This window comes from Danio rerio, chromosome 21 (genome assembly GCF_049306965.1).
Source record: "Danio rerio strain Tuebingen ecotype United States chromosome 21, GRCz12tu, whole genome shotgun sequence".
NCBI lineage: Eukaryota > Metazoa > Chordata > Actinopteri > Cypriniformes > Danionidae > Danio > Danio rerio.
Genome location: NC_133196.1, coordinates 30,061,968 through 30,081,312, shown reverse-complemented (window position 1 = coordinate 30,081,312; position 19,345 = coordinate 30,061,968). Strand labels below are relative to the sequence as shown.

The following is a 19,345-nucleotide window of genomic DNA, read 5'->3' as shown; positions in this document are numbered from 1 at the left end:
ATGGCTATTTACTGAAGTGAATGAACCAATTGTGGTTGAATAAATTACATAACGTTGGATGATTTTACGATTAAATGAGACAGTCGGAGGGTCACTTGGTTTGCACAGGCGCAATGCACAGTGTAAGTGTGAGAGCGAAGGAGATTTGGTTTAGATGGAAGAGTCCACATAAAAAAGAGGGGTCGCAGACAGCATCTATTATACATGCATAACATAACAATAATGATAAGGTAACTGTACTTGACATAATTATATGTGACTTTATATAAACCGATATTAATAATTAATCTATCAACTTTAGAACCACAGACACAGCTACATAAAAAACTGAGGAAACGATTAGAGGTGGTAATATTAGTGATGGAGGTCCGACTCTTTCGCGAATCGGTTCTTTTGAACTGGTCTTTTCAAAATAGTGGTTCAAATGCCTTTTTTGTGATATTGATGCATTCTCCATTAAATAACAATTAGAGAAGATTGCTGAAATAAGTTTTAATTCTAATGTTACTGGTCGCTGCATGGGCATCAACGCATGGCTTACAGTTTTAGTAAAACAGTCAAATGATTCTTCATTACTTCAGATTAATGTGTCTGTCTAGGCCTAGGTGCAAGCATAGACTGCAAAAAAATAAAAGTGGTGCTCACTGCAGAGCGAGCAGTGTCTCCAAAAATAGGGTGCAACATATTGCTATTTCTGCAATAGTGTAAAATACACCTAAAGTAGCATAAATTAGTAGTAGTGGCTGTTTCTGCAACATTAAATAAATAAAACAAACAAACAAATAAATAAATATAAATAAATAAATAAAGGCATTGGAAGATATAAAAGTTGAGGGGAAAAATAATCAGATTTAAGTTTCCTCTTTATATTAAATAAATATATGAGCGCTGAGGTTCTTAGAGATACACTTCTTAGAGATAAAGTCAAAAGTGTGACATTCATTCATTCATTTTCCTCCGGCTTAGTCATTTTATCATGTGAGAATTTTAAACTTGAAAATGTATTTATTTGTGACAATTTGTTTTTAAGTCAGAACTATAATACGAACATAAGATCCAGAAACAAGCTTTTATTCACGATTGCTACTCTGAGTCATTTTAGTGAACTCTTCAACTGATCCACTTAAAAGAACCGACTCGAACGACCGATTCATGTGCGGCATCCCTGGTATTTGAGCGCGGACACTTGGCGGCGCCCACAAGCTGTTCTGTGACAATTGATGGAGCGATTTGGGGAAGATGGACTTTGATAAACCGCGGCCACACAATTAGTCTAATGAATTCTTCAGTTTTCTAAGCTCTTTGTATGCCCGATCTCAGTCTACCGTGGCGGACTCCTTGCAAACTAAAGGTCTGTTCCATTTAAGAAAAGGGGGCCTGGTACTTTTTTTCAGCAACATGCAATGGATGTGCACATGACCAGCTGTCTTTTGAATTGATGCTCTTATTAATCAAGCCATTAAATCCACCTCAGCTTTTTTATTAGGGACAATGGCAGCGGTAACGAGTCCGGAAACAACACCTCAACCCCGGGTCTATTTTCAAACACCTCCCGGTACCGAAGAAGAAGTGCCACAGAAGCAAGGACGAGTGACCGTTAAATATGACAGAAAAGAGCTGAGGAGGAGGCTGAATTTGGAAGAGTGGATAGTTAGCCAGTTAATGAATCTGTACGACTGCGAGGTAGGACACAAAACACTGTCACTGCTTTCAAAACCTGCAATCCTTTGTTGCCAGGAATGACAGCTCTTTCTTTCCAGCAGCACTCGTGCACCGGTATTCTTCACGCTCCATTTGTCATGTCCATTTAGCGCGATAGTTGACTAATAAATAGCTTGCTTATTAACTTCAGCATGTCATCTTTTATTTATTTTATTTTATTTGTGTTGACTTTTAATCGATGCTGATTTTATGGTTTTGCGTTTGCACATGGAAGGGCGTGGCATTACAGAACTAACAGACAAAGCCATAAAACAAAGGTGAGTCTTATGGACAGGTGCTGCGAGTACAGAAAATAGACATATATTCATAATGCAGTCTTTAATCATAACGAATCCATTCATTTTTCATCGAAACTTGGGCTTGCCTCGTTTATTAATGTGACAGCTCTATAACAGGATGGAGCTCTAGTTGCAGGAACAAAGACATAGATTTCAATTCTAATATTTTTATATCTACACGTGCACAAATCCCAAGATTTCTCTGAATGGGGTTATCATGTCTATTTAATATGCATACATATACAGTAGGTCAGGATGCATTTTATTATTTCTTAGTTTCAGACCCCTGGGATGTTTGGAATCACCCTTTTAGCCATTGTGATGATGTCATCTGTTCAGACATGCAAAGCATGCTTCACTCTGAGCTTGACTTAACCTCCAGGGCTAATATAACTGACCTAGATTATATGTGGTGTAAAACTAGGCAGCTCTTGAAAATGAGATTTTTTTTTCTCCTGTGAATGCTCTCTTCAGCCCAGCGGTAGGCCTCATCCTGAGCTAAAATCTCGCTTTGTCTGATTGACATACTGAATCCGTTGGATTTGTTTAAGAGCCTGCTGACTTGTGATAAGTTTTCCACTGACAAATGGTTTCTGATGTCAGATTATAGCCCAACACAGTATGGTGACATTTCAATAATGAGGAGGAAGAAGAAAATAAAAGTATGCATTGTCGAACCTGTGAAATGTCATCTGAATCCCACAGGTTATGCGTACATTAATGTGGCCTGACAGCAGAATTTTCCATTATATTGCATGTTTGGTCCAATTATGCTGATGCTTTGAGAGCAGATCTGAAATCACAATAGCCCTCAGCCAAAAAAAAAACCCGAAGATAAATGTTTGTACCTAAGAGAACAGCGATGCTTTGTGACAAATTACATAACTTAATTTAAATCTTTTTTTGTTGTAGCTTCTTTTCAGAGTAGTGGACAAAGATTGGTTGAAATGTATTTTTGATTAGATATGTAGCTTTTCAATGTTTCCAACGCAGCACTGAAAATATTATATGTGTGTTCAAGTATATTTATATAGATAGATTTGCACATTTGCTCATTGAGCATAGAGCAGGGAAAGAAAAACTACATGGTAGGCATGGGCCGGTATAAGTTTCTGATGGTATGAATATCTTGGATAAAAATATGGTTTTACAGTATCACGGTATTGTGATTACTGCTACCAAATAAGTTATTTTTAAATGTCTGTGTAAGAAAACCTTTTGCCCCATTTAATAAAATACATTTTATTTTAGGAAACATATTATTTTGGAACGGTAAATATGTCAGGATAAATAATTTAAATAAATCATTGACCTGCTGTCTTCATTAGTTTCAAAAAACAGATTTTTTTTGCAAAACGTTTTAAAAAACACATTGAAAAACCTTATAAATACACCTTAGGAACATTATAACAGAAAACTTAAGCAGTTTTAAAACCTTGACTTCTTCAAATGATGTTTAACAGAACAAGGAAATTTTCTCAGTATGTCTGATAATATTTATTCTTCTGGAGAAAGTCTGACTTGTTTTATTTTGGCAACAATAAAAGTTAAAAATAAAAATTTAAAATTTAAAATATTTTGTGTCATTTTGTATAATATAATTTTAAAGACAAAATTATTAGCCCCTCAAGCAATTGTTTTTTGATAGTCTACAGAACAAACAATTGTTATACAATAACTTGCCTAATTACCATAACCTGCCTAGTTAACCTAATTAACCTAGTTTAAGTCTTTAAATGTCACTTTAAGCTGTATAGAAATGTCTTGAAAAAATCTAGTCAAATATTATGTACTGTCATCATGGCAAAGGTAAAATAAATCAGTTATTAGAGGTGAGTTTTTAAAACTATTATGTTTAGAAATGTTTTGAAAACATTCAGAAATTGGGGGAAAAAAAATATATATATATATATAAACAGACTGACTTGAAATATGCACACTATCATTCAAAGGTTTAAGGGTCAGTAGTGTTAATTAATGCTGTATTTAATAAAATCTAATTTTTATAAATATAGGTACAACTAAATAGAACAATACTGTGTAATATGTTGACAGAAGTTCAAATGTTTTCATTTAAAATTTTTAAAGGTCCCATAAAATAAAAAAATAAAAACTTAGATGTTAGTTTCAGTCTGTTAGTTTTAAGGACATCTATATGTTGATGTGCTCCAAAACATTGACAAAATTAGCATTTATAATATATAAACCAATATAAACATGTAAAGCTTGCAGTTTATCACTTTGGCTAAATCAGGGTGCCCAAACTTATTTCAAATAAATGGCAAAAAAACAAATATTATTATGAGCCGTGGACCGGAGGTAAATATACCAAACTGCATTACATTACATGGTATTACAAGTTCATTCATTAATTTTCTTTTCGGCTTAGTCCCTTTATTAAACTGAGGTCCCCACAGCGAAATGAACCGCCAACTTATCCTGCACATGTTTTATGCAGCGTATACCCTTCCAGCCACAACCCATCACTGGGAAACATTCACACACACTCATTCACACACATCCACACCTGACAATTTAGTCTACCCAATTCACCTATACCACATGTCTTTGAGCTTGTGGGGGAAACCGGAGCACCCAGAGGAAACCCACGCGAACATGGGGAGAACATGCAAACTCCACACAGATACGCCAACTGACCCAGCCAAGGCTTGTACTAGCAATCTTCTTGCTGTGAGGCGAATGTGCCACCCCCTGCATCACCGCATCGCCCTGTATTACAAGTTGCTATAAATAATTTCATAATTTATTGCATAATATATATATATAAAAAACATTCCCTTAAATTGTGTTAACTAATGCAGTGTAACTTTTAAAATGATAACTTATTGCAGTAAAAACATAACAGTGAACAGTGGGGTTCAATGCTGAATACATTAGTCAAACAAAATCTTCCATTGCCTAATTTGCTCAAAGTTCAAAGCTTCAACACATTTGCTTCGACTGTTTCAGTGTTTCATGAAGCCTCACCTTGCCCACTACTATAAAAGGTTACATTAGATTTGTATGACTATCTCGTAACCAGGGGTGACCAACCCTGTACCTGGAGATCTACCTTCCTGCAGATTTTAGTTGCAACCCACATCAAACACACCTGCCTGTAATTATCAAGTGCTGTTCAGGTCCTAATTAATTGGTTTAGGTGTGTTTGATCAGGGTTGGAGTTGAACTCTGCAGGAAGGTAGATCTCCAGTAACAAGGTTGAGCACTGCTCTAAACCATCCCCATAAATCTTACTCTCTTCTCAGTTGGGATGGTGGGCCAAATCAAAGGTTACTATGGGCCAGCCCGCGGGCCCTAGTTTGGGCATCTCTGGACTAAATAAATCAATGTTTTTTTTCACATCACCTCATACTTCAGTTTCTCATCAAAGATTGACTATCAAATGCTCTCTAGTGTCTGCCATGTCATGCACCCTTTAAAATGCTTCTCATTTACTTTTCATTTGATTAACTTGAGCTCAAACCCACTCATTGACAGAGCTGTGATTATTAAATATTATTATTGGCTGTTTTTTATTAAAAGGGGGAGGAGCTATTATACATCCTCTTTTCATTTTTCAGTTGCGATTACGTTAAACATTGAATAAAAATGCACATTTCAAAGGACTTCACGGGACCTTTAAGAATGTCGGAAATGCGGGATTTTCAGCATCATCCCTTCAGTGTAACATGATCTTTCAGAAATCATTCTAATAAGATATATGTACTCTAGAAATTATTATTGTTATTATATTATTAACAATGTTGAAAAAGGTTTTGTGAATTATTATTTTCTTGATATTTTAAAAGTCTATATTATTTTAAAAGATATTTTAAAGCTATCCAAAATCATTTGCAGCATTATAAAAGTCTCACTTTCATGCACCTTTGTGTTGTTTTTTTGGTCAGTACTTTCACAGCTAAAAGACAGAGAAGTTTAATTAACAGATATTATTTTAGTGGTAATTAGTTATAATATGTGTGCATTACATGACAGGTCAAGACATGAAACCGATAAAGTTATACTAAATAATGGCTATAAATAAACACTTTCAGTCAATAATAGCAGAGGCACTAATATGCCCCCTTTAGTGGACATCATTGAGCCTGTGACCAGCCAATCAGAATCCACAATTCCAAAGAGCAAATATCATACATTTCTCAGTCCCATTATGGTCTCTTGAAGTGCTACACAAGTCTGCAAATGCTAAATGAAGGTAATGCATTGACCTTTCTCATCTCACTGTGCTCAAGTAATAGATGCGAGAGAAAGTGTTTTAATTTTAGGCTTTGGTCAGCTGTGATAAAGCAATATGGGTCAGCGAGAAGGGTTTCGTAACAGACCTGCTTTCTCAACGACTGCAGTGGCACATATACTTGAAGAAAAACTTGTGACAATTTCTTCTATGGCAGTTTTCCTCCCCCGTCTTCCCTCTGCACACATAAACCCACTAATGGGGCCTAATAGCACTGCAGGAAACAGCAAAATGAGAGTGAATCTTTGATGAAAAGAAGCGTGACTGCAAACTAGCCGCAATAAGACATTAAAATCCCTGGTTTTACACAGCTTAAGCGAAAGCTGGGGTTCAACATAAAAACTATCAGACTGCATTGTGTGGATAGACACACAATGTTGTCTTTGTAAGCTGACAGGAAGTGAATGGAGATTGCTATTTTTACAAGCAAACGTACACAATAAATCGCGCATGGAGATGAGGATCAGCCCATCCTGTTGTGCAGAGAGGATATCATGCACAAAGGCCACAGATAACTTGATTTTTATTTACATTTTTTTTGCAGTCTTGAACAACATCTTGTCACTGGGATTGCACCATTAAAAGGGCAACTTTTTAACTTATGAAATGACCCCTTTAAAATACTACTATGAACCATTTCACAGTGTGAACTGAGAAACTCAAATTTCCTTGATTTGAATTTAATTCCTTGTTTTTTTTTTTTTTGTAGTCTGAGTACTAAAAACATTCTGTTAGGATCAGAGCTCTTTGTTACTCTATAAACTGATTTTATAAAATGCCGTCTAAGAAATGGCATTCTGTTGAGGGCTTAAAACAAGACAGAACATAGTCAATTTACTTTTATAAATAATGTTTTTTTTTATGTTAATGATAACATGATAACCTCAGAGAACAGTACAAAATAAAAAAAATTCATAATCACTTTTAAAGGGATAGTTCACTCAAAATAATAATTTTGTAACATATTACTTTCTCTTCACTGAAACACCTGTGGGCACCTAAACAGTTTTGGTTCACCTTGACATCTGGTATTTGGGCCTAACTACAATGCAGACCTATAGAAACTGAACCCAAAGAGTAATTATCATTATTCCTAGGCCCAAACTCAATAGTATCTGGCTGCAGACTTCCACATGCACAGAGAAGTGCAATCATAGACATAAGGCACGTGCACACATAGGGCTCAACCTGTATTGTGTGTCCTTTTTAGTCTTGGATAGAAAGTGCCCTTCCAAAATGATCTAAAGTGCCCCCGCTATCCACACGGGACTGATAGACATGCAGTCTCAGAAACATGCATTCAATAGACCTGGTGACATCACAGTGAGGGGCAGGGTTAAGTGTATGCATAAAAGTATTGCAAGCATTCTCAGCTTGCATGTGCACCTGTTCTGCAGCCAGATACGTCTTGCCAAGTTTGTATATGATTTAAAAAAAAAACTAACTTAAAAATGTGTAATGAATTTATAAAATTATAATAATAATATTAAAAAAACATAATTTATTAGTCATTGCCATACCTGATAAACTGGATCACTGATAAAAATGGATGATTTTCGTTTTAGTGCAATTGAGGTAAATATTAACATGTTAAAATGTTAAAATGTGTTAAAGCCTTCCTTTAATGTTTTGAAATGTTATGCCATTGTCAGTTTTTTTTTTTTTTTTTTTGGGAAGTACTCTACTCATAAATACATAACATGCAATATGAAGCTGCTTTTGCATTTTTCTGAAAAACAACACTCGATAGACTAGAGGTCATTCAATTTCAGTGTTCAAACACACTTTCTGTAATATAACAGTTTGATCAGGGTTTTTGTTACTGTATGTGTGTGTTTTTTAGACATACTGTATTTGGTCCAATTGTTTTGTGTGCATATATTCATTACAATATATGTTAATATTAATATATGTACATATATTAATTAACCAATTAGTGCAGCAATCCCATTTAGAGATAAAAGAAAACCTAAGACATTTTTTTCTCTCCTATATATTTTGTATCCATTGAGCTTTTACAAATGCAGTATTGGGTAGTAAGTTACTTTTGAAACTAATATATTGCAATCATATGCTTATCTTAATCTTTAAAAAAAATAATAAAATAACAGCACATACTTTCACATTACCTTACGCAAGTAGTAAAACATTTAATTACTTTTCAAATAAAAAATGACTCAAAATTGAAATATTCATTTTGCTTCGGCTTAGTCCCTTATTTATCAGGGGTTGCCACAGCAGAATGAACCACCAACTATTCCAGCATATGTTTTACACAGCGGAACTGGAGCACCGGAAACACATGGAGAACATGGAAGCTCTATACAGAAATACGAACTGGCACAGCCGGGGCTCAAACCAGAGACCCTCTTGCTGTGAGGCAACAGTGCTATCCACTGAGCCACCTAAAATCTTAATACTAAATTACTTTTAAAATTAACTTTACCCAAGACTGTGCACCTCCAATGCAATCCGCTTCAAAAGCTTGCCCTTATCATGCTATTTATACACTTTGTGTATAGACAGGGCTTGTGCTGGCAGATTCATAAATCTGTACATTAGATTCATTTTCTTTCTTCTGTTGAACACAAAAGAGGATATTTTGAAGAATGTTGGTAATCCTTTTTTCTTATTATAGATGTCACTAGTTTCCAACATGCTTCCAAATATCCTCACACTTTTATGAGTGTAAATTGTACACATAATGGTAAATAATAGTGCAAAGTTGTCTCTTTAAGGGCAGTGCTTCAGTGATAAGCCGTTATATCTATAAAAAAGTAAAATTTTCCACATTTTAGCAGAACAAATACTGTAAGTCAGCCAGCTGCCTGAACTATGAGATCAGCCGGAATGTTTGTCTGATTGATTTCACCATCCAGCTCTCTGCATAGTTCACGATCTGATGGCCAGTCTGTGGCTTGTGAATTATTCACACTCACCAACATTAACGTCTCCCTCATCTGTGTTTTACAGGAGGATGAGGTGCCTGAGCTGGAAATAGATGTGGATGAACTTCTGGATTTGCCCAGCGACGTCGAGAGAGCCATTCGAGTGAAGGTCTAATCAGATCTTTAACACATTTACTTGATTCTGCTGGCTTCAGATATCTTCCCTTTAAGACTATTAACATCTCCCTTCACGCTTCTGAAGTGTGCTGTAGTATCCCTCGTCTGCAGGTGGTTTGACAGTAATCCTTGCTCTTTTTGAAGGCTGAATTTTCACTAGGAGATTTATTTCAGTGCTTTGCGTCAGCTTTCATTGGTGCACAGCTGGAAAAAAATAACACGCAGATTAGCATGAAAGGCATTCATTTTGCTTCCATTTCTGTTTTTCAGATGCTGCTGGTCGACTGTTATAAGCCTAATGATGTAAGTGGCATTTTGAATATTAATAGCATTAGCAATTACCTTCATTACAGGCAGTGGGGTTATTCTCAGAGCCGCTCATTACAATGCGATTATGGCTCATTTAATCACACTATTCTGCCATAATTCTTAGGGCTCCAGCAGTACACAAAGTCACAGTTTGGCACTAAACATAGCATAAAATGAAACACTCAACATTTCTCTAGCAAACGAAACAAGCTATGGAGAATAAAAGAAATGTAATGCTACACTGTAAACTGTTTTACTGATGTTTTTCTACCACTCAAACAATAGCTGGGTTAATGCACACAAGTGATGGAACCTTAATTAAACTAGTTATGATCTGTGGGTAGTGATGTCTATGAAAGACTAGTGATGTCTAGTGTTGGGGTAACGCATTACAAGTAACACGAGTTAGTTTTAGGGTTTCTGCAGGCTTCACCAAGTCAAATGTAAGATCTCTGTAAGACCATCAGGAATGAAATTTCAGACAAATATAGGGTTAAACGCTAAGGATTTTCCAGCAGAAAAAAAATGTACTTGCCCCATCAAGCAACAAATTCTAATTGGTAATTTTTGGTTACATATTTTATATAATGTCAAATCAAGCAGACCCTAGTTGTACACATGCAAACTTTTTATTTTTGCAATTGCCTTTCAGCAATTTTATGAAAAGAATTATAATGTTGTGGATATGTACTTATTTGACTTTCATTTTTCATTCATTCTTTATCAGTTTTTTTTGAGCCTCTCTTGAACATGTGTTGAGCAAGTCTGCTAAAACACCTAAATGCATTTAGTTCGTCCAGTGTAATTGTGATGTCCATATCAAATAAACAATCAATAAAATGATATTAGTTATAAATAGTTTTTTTATAAGTTTAATTGAGATGTATTTGTTGCTGATTGGATGCGTGTTGGATGAATTGGGTAGTTTTACATAAAAGATGGCTGCACCCACTCGTACGTGTAGAATAAGGTCAATAAATGCTGGGGTGCTTTTTATGTTTTTTAAAGGTAAATGTAGGTTATACAGTGTATTGATAATTGCAGAACTCCTCTACTAAAAAAAAGTTCTGAAAGAGATCAAGCCAGGTGATAAAAAGCAACTCAAAAGTAACAATGCAAAAAAGTAACAAAAAAGTAACTCAATATTGTAATGCATTACTTTCAAAAGTAATTGTCCCCAACACTGGTAATGTCCGTGAGAGACTAGTGATGTCTGAGAGAAACTAGTGATGTGTTTGAGAGACTAGTGATGACGAATAAGAGACTAGTGATGATTGCTGAGAAAAACTATTGATGTCTGTTAGAGATTTGTGAAGTCTATGAGAGACTAGTAATAACTAGTAAGAGACTAGTGATGTCCTGTGAGACAAGTGATAACTGTGAGAGACTAGTGATGACTGAGGATGCTTTCACACTAGCACTTTTGGTCCGCCCCCAAAGTCGTTTGACATCAGAGTGCAGTCTTCTAAACTAGGTTGCACACCCACAAACCGTGCCCCAGTCTGTCTAAAAGTCATGGTCTGGGGTACGGGTCACTTCTGATATAAATGCAACTGTACCAAGTGAAGTTTCACAAACTATTTTCGAGAAGAGCACGTGATATGATTGATCGTGGCTGGTCCCTCATCATTAATCATTAGCTAGCCATCGGATTATTCCAAACTCCACATAAATATCCTGCCTGAATTTACTCCCTCATCTTCGTTTTGGAAGATTCTCCCATCCACCCCTTCTCCCTCCTCCTCTTTTCTAGTTCAGTCCAGGATTGGGCGACACAGCAGCTCAGTAGCTATGACTGCTGCCTCACAGCAAGAAGGTCACTGGTTCAGTCCTGGCTTGGCCAGCTGGCATTTCTGTGTGAAATTTACGTGTTCTCCCTGTGTTCATGTGGGTGTCCCACAAGTACTCCGGTTTCCTCCCACAGTTCAAAGACATGCAGTATAGGTGAATTAAATAACAGCATCAGTCACAAGCACTTTAGTACTGAGCTTCTCTATGCGAGTTTGAACTGGTGAGGTTGGCGCTTTATTCCTATAGTCCTCTCATTGTTAATCATGAAATAGACCAAGCGAATTGGGGGAGCCCTCGAGAACTACCTGATATCGTACCCCCTTTCATGCTCATTGACCAGGTGGGAGCTGTGAACTCATCTATCTTCGAGCTCAGGGTTCTCTCCCGGGACATCATGCCAATCCATCTAATGTCGTCAAGCATTATCTAAGTGTGAACTCCTTTAATAAGAGAAATGAACCGCCAACTGTACAACAAAGTTTAGTTTTCATAACATTTATTTGTATGTCTGTGCATCACCTACCTTGGTGACAAGCGTGACTGACCTATAGCAAAGACAGTGATAACGTCTGCTCATCTCCTCCGAAAACAACTTCTGTGGACATCGTGTGACTTTTTCATTCTTAATATTCTTTGCGACTGATAGACTTAAGTGGCTCTTTTTATTTTGATTTTGATAACAAAACGCAAAAACATTTTGGTAACAAAACCAAAAGATACAGTAAAAGCAGAAAAACCGTGATGTGTGTACGTCTTTCCATTTTGGCACCTTTGCTTTTTTGGCCGTCACTAGCAACAGCTGTACACACAACAGCAGCTTCAAATGCAAGCTTACCAGGGTTCAGAAAAAGAAAAAAAAAGAACACAAATCAGCCAAGAAGCTGGCAAGGGGGGATAATCGAACTCTGGTTCGGACTAAGCAATCAAACCAAGTGTGAAAGCACCCTGAGCGACTATTGATATGCTGTAAGAGATTAGTGATGACTGAGAAACTATCAATGAGCAGATAAGAGATTAGCGACGACTGTGAGAGACTAGTGATGACTGTGAGAGACTAGCAATGACTAGAGACAAGCAATGTCTGTCAGAGGCTAGCAATGACTGTCAGACACTAACGATGTCTGTAAGAGACTAGTGATGAACAGTACGAGTGATTGTGATGTCTAGATGTCCTGTGGGAGACTAGCAATGACTGTTAGACTACTGATGACCTGTAATGACTGATGTCTTACATGTGCTAAACCAAGGGTGTCAAACTCAGATCCTGGAGGACCACAGCCCTGCACATTTAGTTTCAACCCTGCTTCACTACATTTACCTGTAGGTTTCAAACATGCCTGAAGGACTCAGTTTGATCAGGTGTGTTTGTTTTGGGGTTGAAACAAAACTGTGCAGAGCTGCGGCCCTCCAAGAGGCCAGTTTGACACTTGTGTTGTAAACTCTTGTGTAACCTTCAGACATTCTAATCATAGTCTTTATTCTCCTCTAATGTGGATTATTGCGTTTTCCACAAATAATTGGTTGTTTTGTAAAACACTGTTCTGTCTGCACTGTAGCCTAGTGGTTAGCAGGCTGTCATATGTTGCAGTAGCACATCAGGGCATCTCAAGTTCGATTCCAAGCCCGAGGACATTTACCAACCCTTCCCTCTCTCTCTCTCCAAATTTACTTCCTGTCTCATTACTGTCCTAACTAATAAAGGCAAAAAGGCCAAAAATGAATCTTAAAATAAAACACTGTTGTTAGCATGGTAAAGTCACAACTAAAACCCTGTACATTTTTGAACAATAAAGATTACATTATTTCGACATCATTATTATAAAGCTAGATTTATAACCAAACTGCATTTCTACAATATAATTGCACCTCAAACCAAAACATCAACAAACAAGAGTTACCCATTAATACTTCACACACCGTGTCCGCTTGCAGGATTTTGTGGCAGCGCTGCTGGAGAAGGTGCGGGGGATGCAGAAGCTCAGCACCCCTCAGAAGAAAGGCGATCTGACACCATGAGTTCACCACAGCTCCTCCAAACACCACCAAACCAACCGGTCACTCCAAACCCAGAGGAGCGATGCAGGCATGCAGACCCAACCACTAAACCACAGCGTCTGTCAAATGAAGATCAACGATACGAGTCCAGCCAAGCCAATCTCAGCCGCAGGTTGACCACCCCGAACTCTTTTTACTTCGTCTTAGTACTGTTTCAGCATATATTACACGTAGAGAGTGTGCTAGTGTCCCCCCCTTTAGTCTAAAACTACCGTTGTGATTTAGGGCAAGGAGTCGAATGGTTGATGTTACACTGTTCACTAATACACTTCTTTTTATTTTCCGACCACGTGACTTGGCTTGATGTGTCTGTCTGTAATCAAGTAGGAAATTAGAACAAAGCTGATTTCTTTTCACCCTCTTTTTTTTTTTGGTCAGTCACTCACATCAGCTGTCTTTCTTGAAGGCGAAATGATTTTTTTGCAGGCCAGCAAATAGTTGTAGATGTGGGGATTCAGCTTTTGGAGCGTGTTGATGTATTTTGGGTAGGGGAAGGGGGGATGAAAATTGTGAACTTGTGTTTTGTAAGCCATTTTTAATCTACCATTTTTAGAGAAAAGAAGAAAAAAAATGACAGTTCTGTGCTTAGTACTACTGCTTTTAGGAATCATTTGACTGAAGAAAATTAAACTAGATTGAAGTTCTTTTAGGATGAAGAGCAGCAATACTGATTGAGTGGATTTGCCAATTTGTTACATCTGATATTTTTACAATAAAGGAGAGTACGCCGAATTGTGATGAAGGCTATGAATGATGATGCGTTAGTTGTGTAGGCCAAGGTTAATGCGAAATCAAGCTCAAAGCCAGAATATCTTTTGTAAATAAAACGTTTATTCAATTTTAAGATTTGAGATATGCGTGTTACTGATCAGAACTTCTTGGAATGACAGAAAACTTGTACTTTGTGCACTCTCACAACCAAATACATGTAGTAAGGCTCTCAAATAAAGAATGGTGCTACATACATGTTTGAACATCTGTGTTTTTTCTTTAAAAAGGAAATAAAATGAAGTAAGCTTATTCTGATTGTGTAACACCTGAACTTACTATGCAGATTCATCCAGTACAGCAGCTGCAGTTGTTGCTCTTGCAGCAAACACACTGATTTTAAGTGTTTAAGACTGACAGGCTCACCGCTCTGTCACTATAAATCAGATCTTCTCTGTATGTTCAGCAGCTCTACTTCAAAGATGAGCGTGGCACCACCTAGTGGGAAAACAACAGATTTGCACAGTGACTGACGCAACCACAATTCTATTTATGTATAAAGGGGAAGGGCTTCAAAATTTAAATCTAAAAAAAAAATGGGACACCACTACAACACCTGCACATGTCATCGTATGCCATCACAATCTCTTATTTCATATGAAATCAACAACGGTGACTGCTGTAGTTATCCCAGTTGCATTATTTTTTGCTATATATCTTCAGGAAATCACTGAAGGCAATGATATAATGATATAATGTGGCAATAAGCTCGTAACTATACTGTGCATTTACACCGTGGCCATATTAATCTATGTAAACACAAGAAAACAACATTATGTTATACCAGACACTGTAAAGAGGTAACTGCCAGCCATTAGACTTCTGACAGGGTTTTTGAGTGACAGATGTGAAAATATGTTGTGGGACTACTACACAGGAGTTATTAATAGGGATTATAGATAGTGAAACTTTTTTTTTAAGCGGGTTTTTTTTTAAAGCATGATCGTAAAAGATGAACGGCGTTATGAATGTATTAAAACACATGTCTGCTTGTTGTAAAAATTCATAATAATGACAAAAAATACTAATTTGTGCATCTCCTGACTTGCATGTGCAGCCATGCTGTTGTTGTAGATGGTGTATTCTGAGAAATTTTCGTACCCCTTGGTTTCAAGGGCTGTCTAGCCCTTCCCCTTAGCCCTATGCTTTCAGGCTCAAGAGAATTGGGACACTTTTGCCCCTTCACGTGAATGCGCAAAGGGGTGGGGTAAGGGGAAGGGCTAAGGCAAGGGTCACCAATCTTGGTCCTGGAGGGCCGGTGTCCCTGCAGGGTTTAGCTCCAATTTACCTCAACACACCTGCCTGGGTGTTTCAAGTATACCTAGAAAGACCTTAAGTAGCTTGTTCAAGTGTTTTTGATTAGGGTTGGAGCCAAAATCTGCAGGACACCAGCCCTTCAGGAAAAAAGATTGGTGACTCCTGGGCTAGGCATGGGACGATAACTGTTCAATGTATACCATAGCTTGGAAAAGTCAATGTTTTTAAACCATTTGAGTTTTTAAAGGTTTGAGTAAGATTTTTTATTTACTTTTTTTTTGTTTAAGACTACAGTATCTCCAACAGAAATCCAAAGATACCTTTTTCAATTATAAAGAAAAAAAAATCTGTGTTTCTGAAACTAACAAAGACAGCAGAAGTCCATAATTTATTTGAATTATTTAGCCTGACAAGTTTACTGCTCCAAAATATTTTAAATGTTTCTCAAATTAAAATATATTGTGTACAAAGAGGAAAATGGTTTTGTTTTTTACCCAGACATTTAAAACATTATATATTATAGCAGTAATCTTAATACCGTGAAACCGTGATATTTATATCTAAGGTTATCATACCGTTAGAACCTTATAACGGCCCATGCCCACCCTAGACTAATGGGTGGAATTGGGCCAAAGTGGCACAAGCAGAAGGTCTAAGTTTTATTTCGGGAAGGCCAGATTTGTACAATTACAATTGTCAAATCACTGTCCTATTGATGTAAGGCAAGATATTTCTTCTAATATAACTGTGATCATTGTGACAAAGCAGTTTTTAATAAAACTAATTATAATCTTACTCTTGCAAACATTATGTTGCCCCTTTAATTTGTTGCAGTTATTAAAATGTTGGTTATACTGTACAACACGTAATAGTTTGCTTTCAATCACATGGTTCTGGTGATGTGTGAAATTTAGATGGAGGGCAAGAAGTAGAAAACGACAGAGGAAAGTCAGTATTTTTGCGATTTATACCATATATCAAAGGAGATATAAATAGACAATAACCACATATGTTGGGCATGAAGAGGGCCGAGTTTTTACTGAACTAAAATATATTTGCCTGCCATTGAGGAGGTACATAATGTATGCAGTAAAGAAATAATTTAATAGGCTTCAATTCCTATAATCACACACCATCTTAATGCACCACAGTTTACACTATTGTTACAGTATTCATTACAGTTTACCGTGCTACATTATTCAGTAGCATTAATTAACAAAGAGTTTTACACTTTACTAAGTGGTTTAAAAACATGTTTATTATAAATTACTATAGTTTTTCCCCCCATGCGGATATCTTCCAGACATCACAAAATAACAGATGAAAGCTTATAAAAGCATGGACGCACAGTCTACATTATTATTTCTTTAGTTTTGTAAGGGGGAAAGTGCTCCACAATAATAACCATCTAGTTTTGTTGCTAGGGTTGCATTTCTTTTTTGTTCGGTCTATGATCTTACCATCAACAAACATTGACCACTGCTGCACATATAGACATTAACGTTTCGGTTGTTTTTTTCCATTGAAGAAACCGGGAAAAGACTTTATTGATTTTATAAGACTTTAATATTTCTTTTTTTTTTGGTAAATAGTATAAACACATCTAAAATCAGACTGTATGTTAAAAACGAATGACTGTGTATTATCTTACCTGGAATTTTAGGTGGTGCTCCTCTATCGCCATAACCTATAGTTCAGAAAACAATCACATGCTCAACATGTGATCTGTAAATCATTTTCTATTTAACAATTTTAATAACTCAGCTTTCATTACACACTTACCAAGCTCAGAGGGAATGACCAGTTTCCTTTTCTCACCTTCACACATGCTAAAAGAAACAAGTAGATCACATGCTAAAAGATCTTTTAAATTTTCTATATAAATCGAGACATCAATGATATGACAGGACATAACTAGAGAGAAAGAATAAGATATCAAACTTGAACCCTAAATAGCACACTTATGCCAAATATATTTGCAGACAGGGTGCGAATTACAAGAGGGGTTTGGAATCAAGCATTTAATAAACGCTTGATCCCCCCTGAAGGACATCAAAACAAGATGCATGGGGGGTTTGTCTTTTAATAGTTAAGAAATAGTTTGCTCTGATCTGTCTTAAATCATATTAATATATAAAATAATAGATGACTTCAGTACATTTCACCACCCGTATAATGGTTCATACCATTGTGAGTGTGTGTGTGTTTGCAACAAAAATATTAATTAATTGGTTGAAAACCAGCAAATCTAGAACACCAACAGACAGCATAACTGGTCACAAAACATGTTGCTTTAAATAAGGCGCTTGTAGGCATCTGTAAAACTAGATGCATATGTTGTATTTTATTACACACTGCCTCGCACATGGAATTTAAACAGTAAAATAAAATATATGTGCAGTCTCCCACGGTCATCCACTTGCTGCAGGAAAGCCTGTCACCATTAATTTAAAATCACAAATGTCACAGAGAACCAATAAATATCCCTTAAAGCACTGAAAACATAATAACAAGTTTGATTAATAAATTAGATGTAATTCAATTAAATATATAAATTGGGTTCACTGAGGCCCCCCCGATCGTCAATGTATAATTCACACCCTGTTTGCAGACCATCAATGAATGCTAATATATCTGCACACCATCTTAAATCTAATCTGCTAATTCCTCTTCTTAGTGTAGGGTTCATCTCTTTAAATCCTAATTCAGACTAACATGTGAAAAATAATCTGAGCTTATGTGTGAATGCAGTAATGCCGCTGCTCACCCCAACAAACCCTGATCCCAGCCCTTGATGACTTGTCCTGTGCCAAGAGTGAAGGTGAACGGCTGATTCCTCGGTATACTGCTGTCAAACTCTGTCCCATCCTCCAGTTTACCCTGCAGATAAAAACAAAACAAAAAGGTAACACAAGACATTTCTGGCATGAATAATACTTTGGTGAGAGCAGTCAAACACATACAGTGTAGTGCATGTTCAACACGTCTCCCTTTCGAGACTTAATGGGGCAGTTGTCCACTCTTTTCTTGATTCCAATCTGTAGCTTCTTCTTTTCGGCTCCCTGCACAAGTGCCATGGGGATGGACACCAGAGTGACCGCTAATAGCAAATTCAGCCTCATGGCGCTGTTAAAACAAACAGAAATGGCAGAAATTAGTCGTGGAAAGCTACTAAATAACGTAGATTTCTACGCATGCGCAGGGTCTCTACACATAAGTACACGTTATCATTTAAATTAATATAGTAAATGGTTATATTATCAGCAACATGACAATTCATTAGCATAAGTGATTCTATAAGGTGCATTTTAAGTAGCAAAACGCGTCCATTATTATTCAGTTTTGTGGTGTGTTGGATTTATTTAAGAGGAAGTTAATTGGATGAAGGCTTTGGTTTTGTATTCAAGCATGCTGATTGGGATTTTTCGCTTAACATTACAGCAGTGTTTTGATGATTCGGTCGCATTTTAAAATTACATGGAATATTTATCTATTGCAGCGAATAACAGAGAGATTAAAATGCAGTTACCTGTTTTAAGAATAATATTCTTGTTCCTCCTGAATCTCAGAATGATTCGGTCATTAGGAAGTGACGTCACGTCAGCAGCAGGCCTGCCTTCCTACTAGGTTTCAAAATTTCAGTCAATGTTTAAGTTGATTATAAAATTAAATAAAAAAAACTACATGTATTTTGAAACATGTAAATCTCGAATAAGTATATAATAATGAACAAATCTACACTCATAGGAAAAGCTGTCATATTATATTATTATAGCTTTGAGTAAATACTGGCGTGGTAGATTGTGACTTTTATTTTGTTTGGTGCTACAGCACCACTGATCTAA

At 36.6% G+C, this 19,345-nt stretch overlaps 2 protein-coding genes across 4 annotated transcripts; one reads left to right on the top strand and one right to left on the bottom strand.

Annotated features, from left to right (window-relative positions):
• Nucleotides 1–1,200: 1,200 nt before the first annotated feature.
• Nucleotides 1,201–14,439, top strand: ppp1r14ba (protein phosphatase 1, regulatory (inhibitor) subunit 14Ba). Of its 3 annotated transcripts, none has more exons than XM_005161356.6 (5): nt 1,201–1,351; nt 1,475–1,683; nt 9,229–9,312; nt 9,591–9,623; nt 13,353–14,439. In XM_005161356.6, exons 2-5 carry the CDS (start codon nt 1,492–1,494, stop codon nt 13,434–13,436), a joined length of 393 nt encoding a protein of 130 aa, XP_005161413.1. In that variant the 5' UTR covers nt 1,201–1,351; nt 1,475–1,491; the 3' UTR covers nt 13,437–14,439.
• On the bottom strand, nt 14,285–19,127 carry fkbp2 (FKBP prolyl isomerase 2). Its single transcript, NM_001004677.2, is given in 6 exon segments — nt 14,285–14,681; nt 17,152–17,187; nt 17,283–17,329; nt 18,268–18,380; nt 18,464–18,626; nt 19,030–19,127. Coding segments are annotated over 5 exon segments (417 nt in total). The 5' UTR covers nt 18,623–18,626; nt 19,030–19,127; the 3' UTR covers nt 14,285–14,619.
• Nucleotides 19,128–19,345: the final 218 nt, after the last annotated feature.

Coding starts and splice junctions, on each gene's coding strand:
- ppp1r14ba (XM_005161356.6), top strand. CDS start 1,492: ATGGCAGCGGTAACGAGTCCGGAAACAACACCTCAACCCCGGGTCTAT. Junction 1,684..9,228: donor TGAATCTGTACGACTGCGAG/GTAGGACACAAA, acceptor TGTGTTTTACAG/GAGGATGAGGTGCCTGAGCT. Junction 9,313..9,590: donor AGAGAGCCATTCGAGTGAAG/GTCTAATCAGAT, acceptor TCTGTTTTTCAG/ATGCTGCTGGTCGACTGTTA.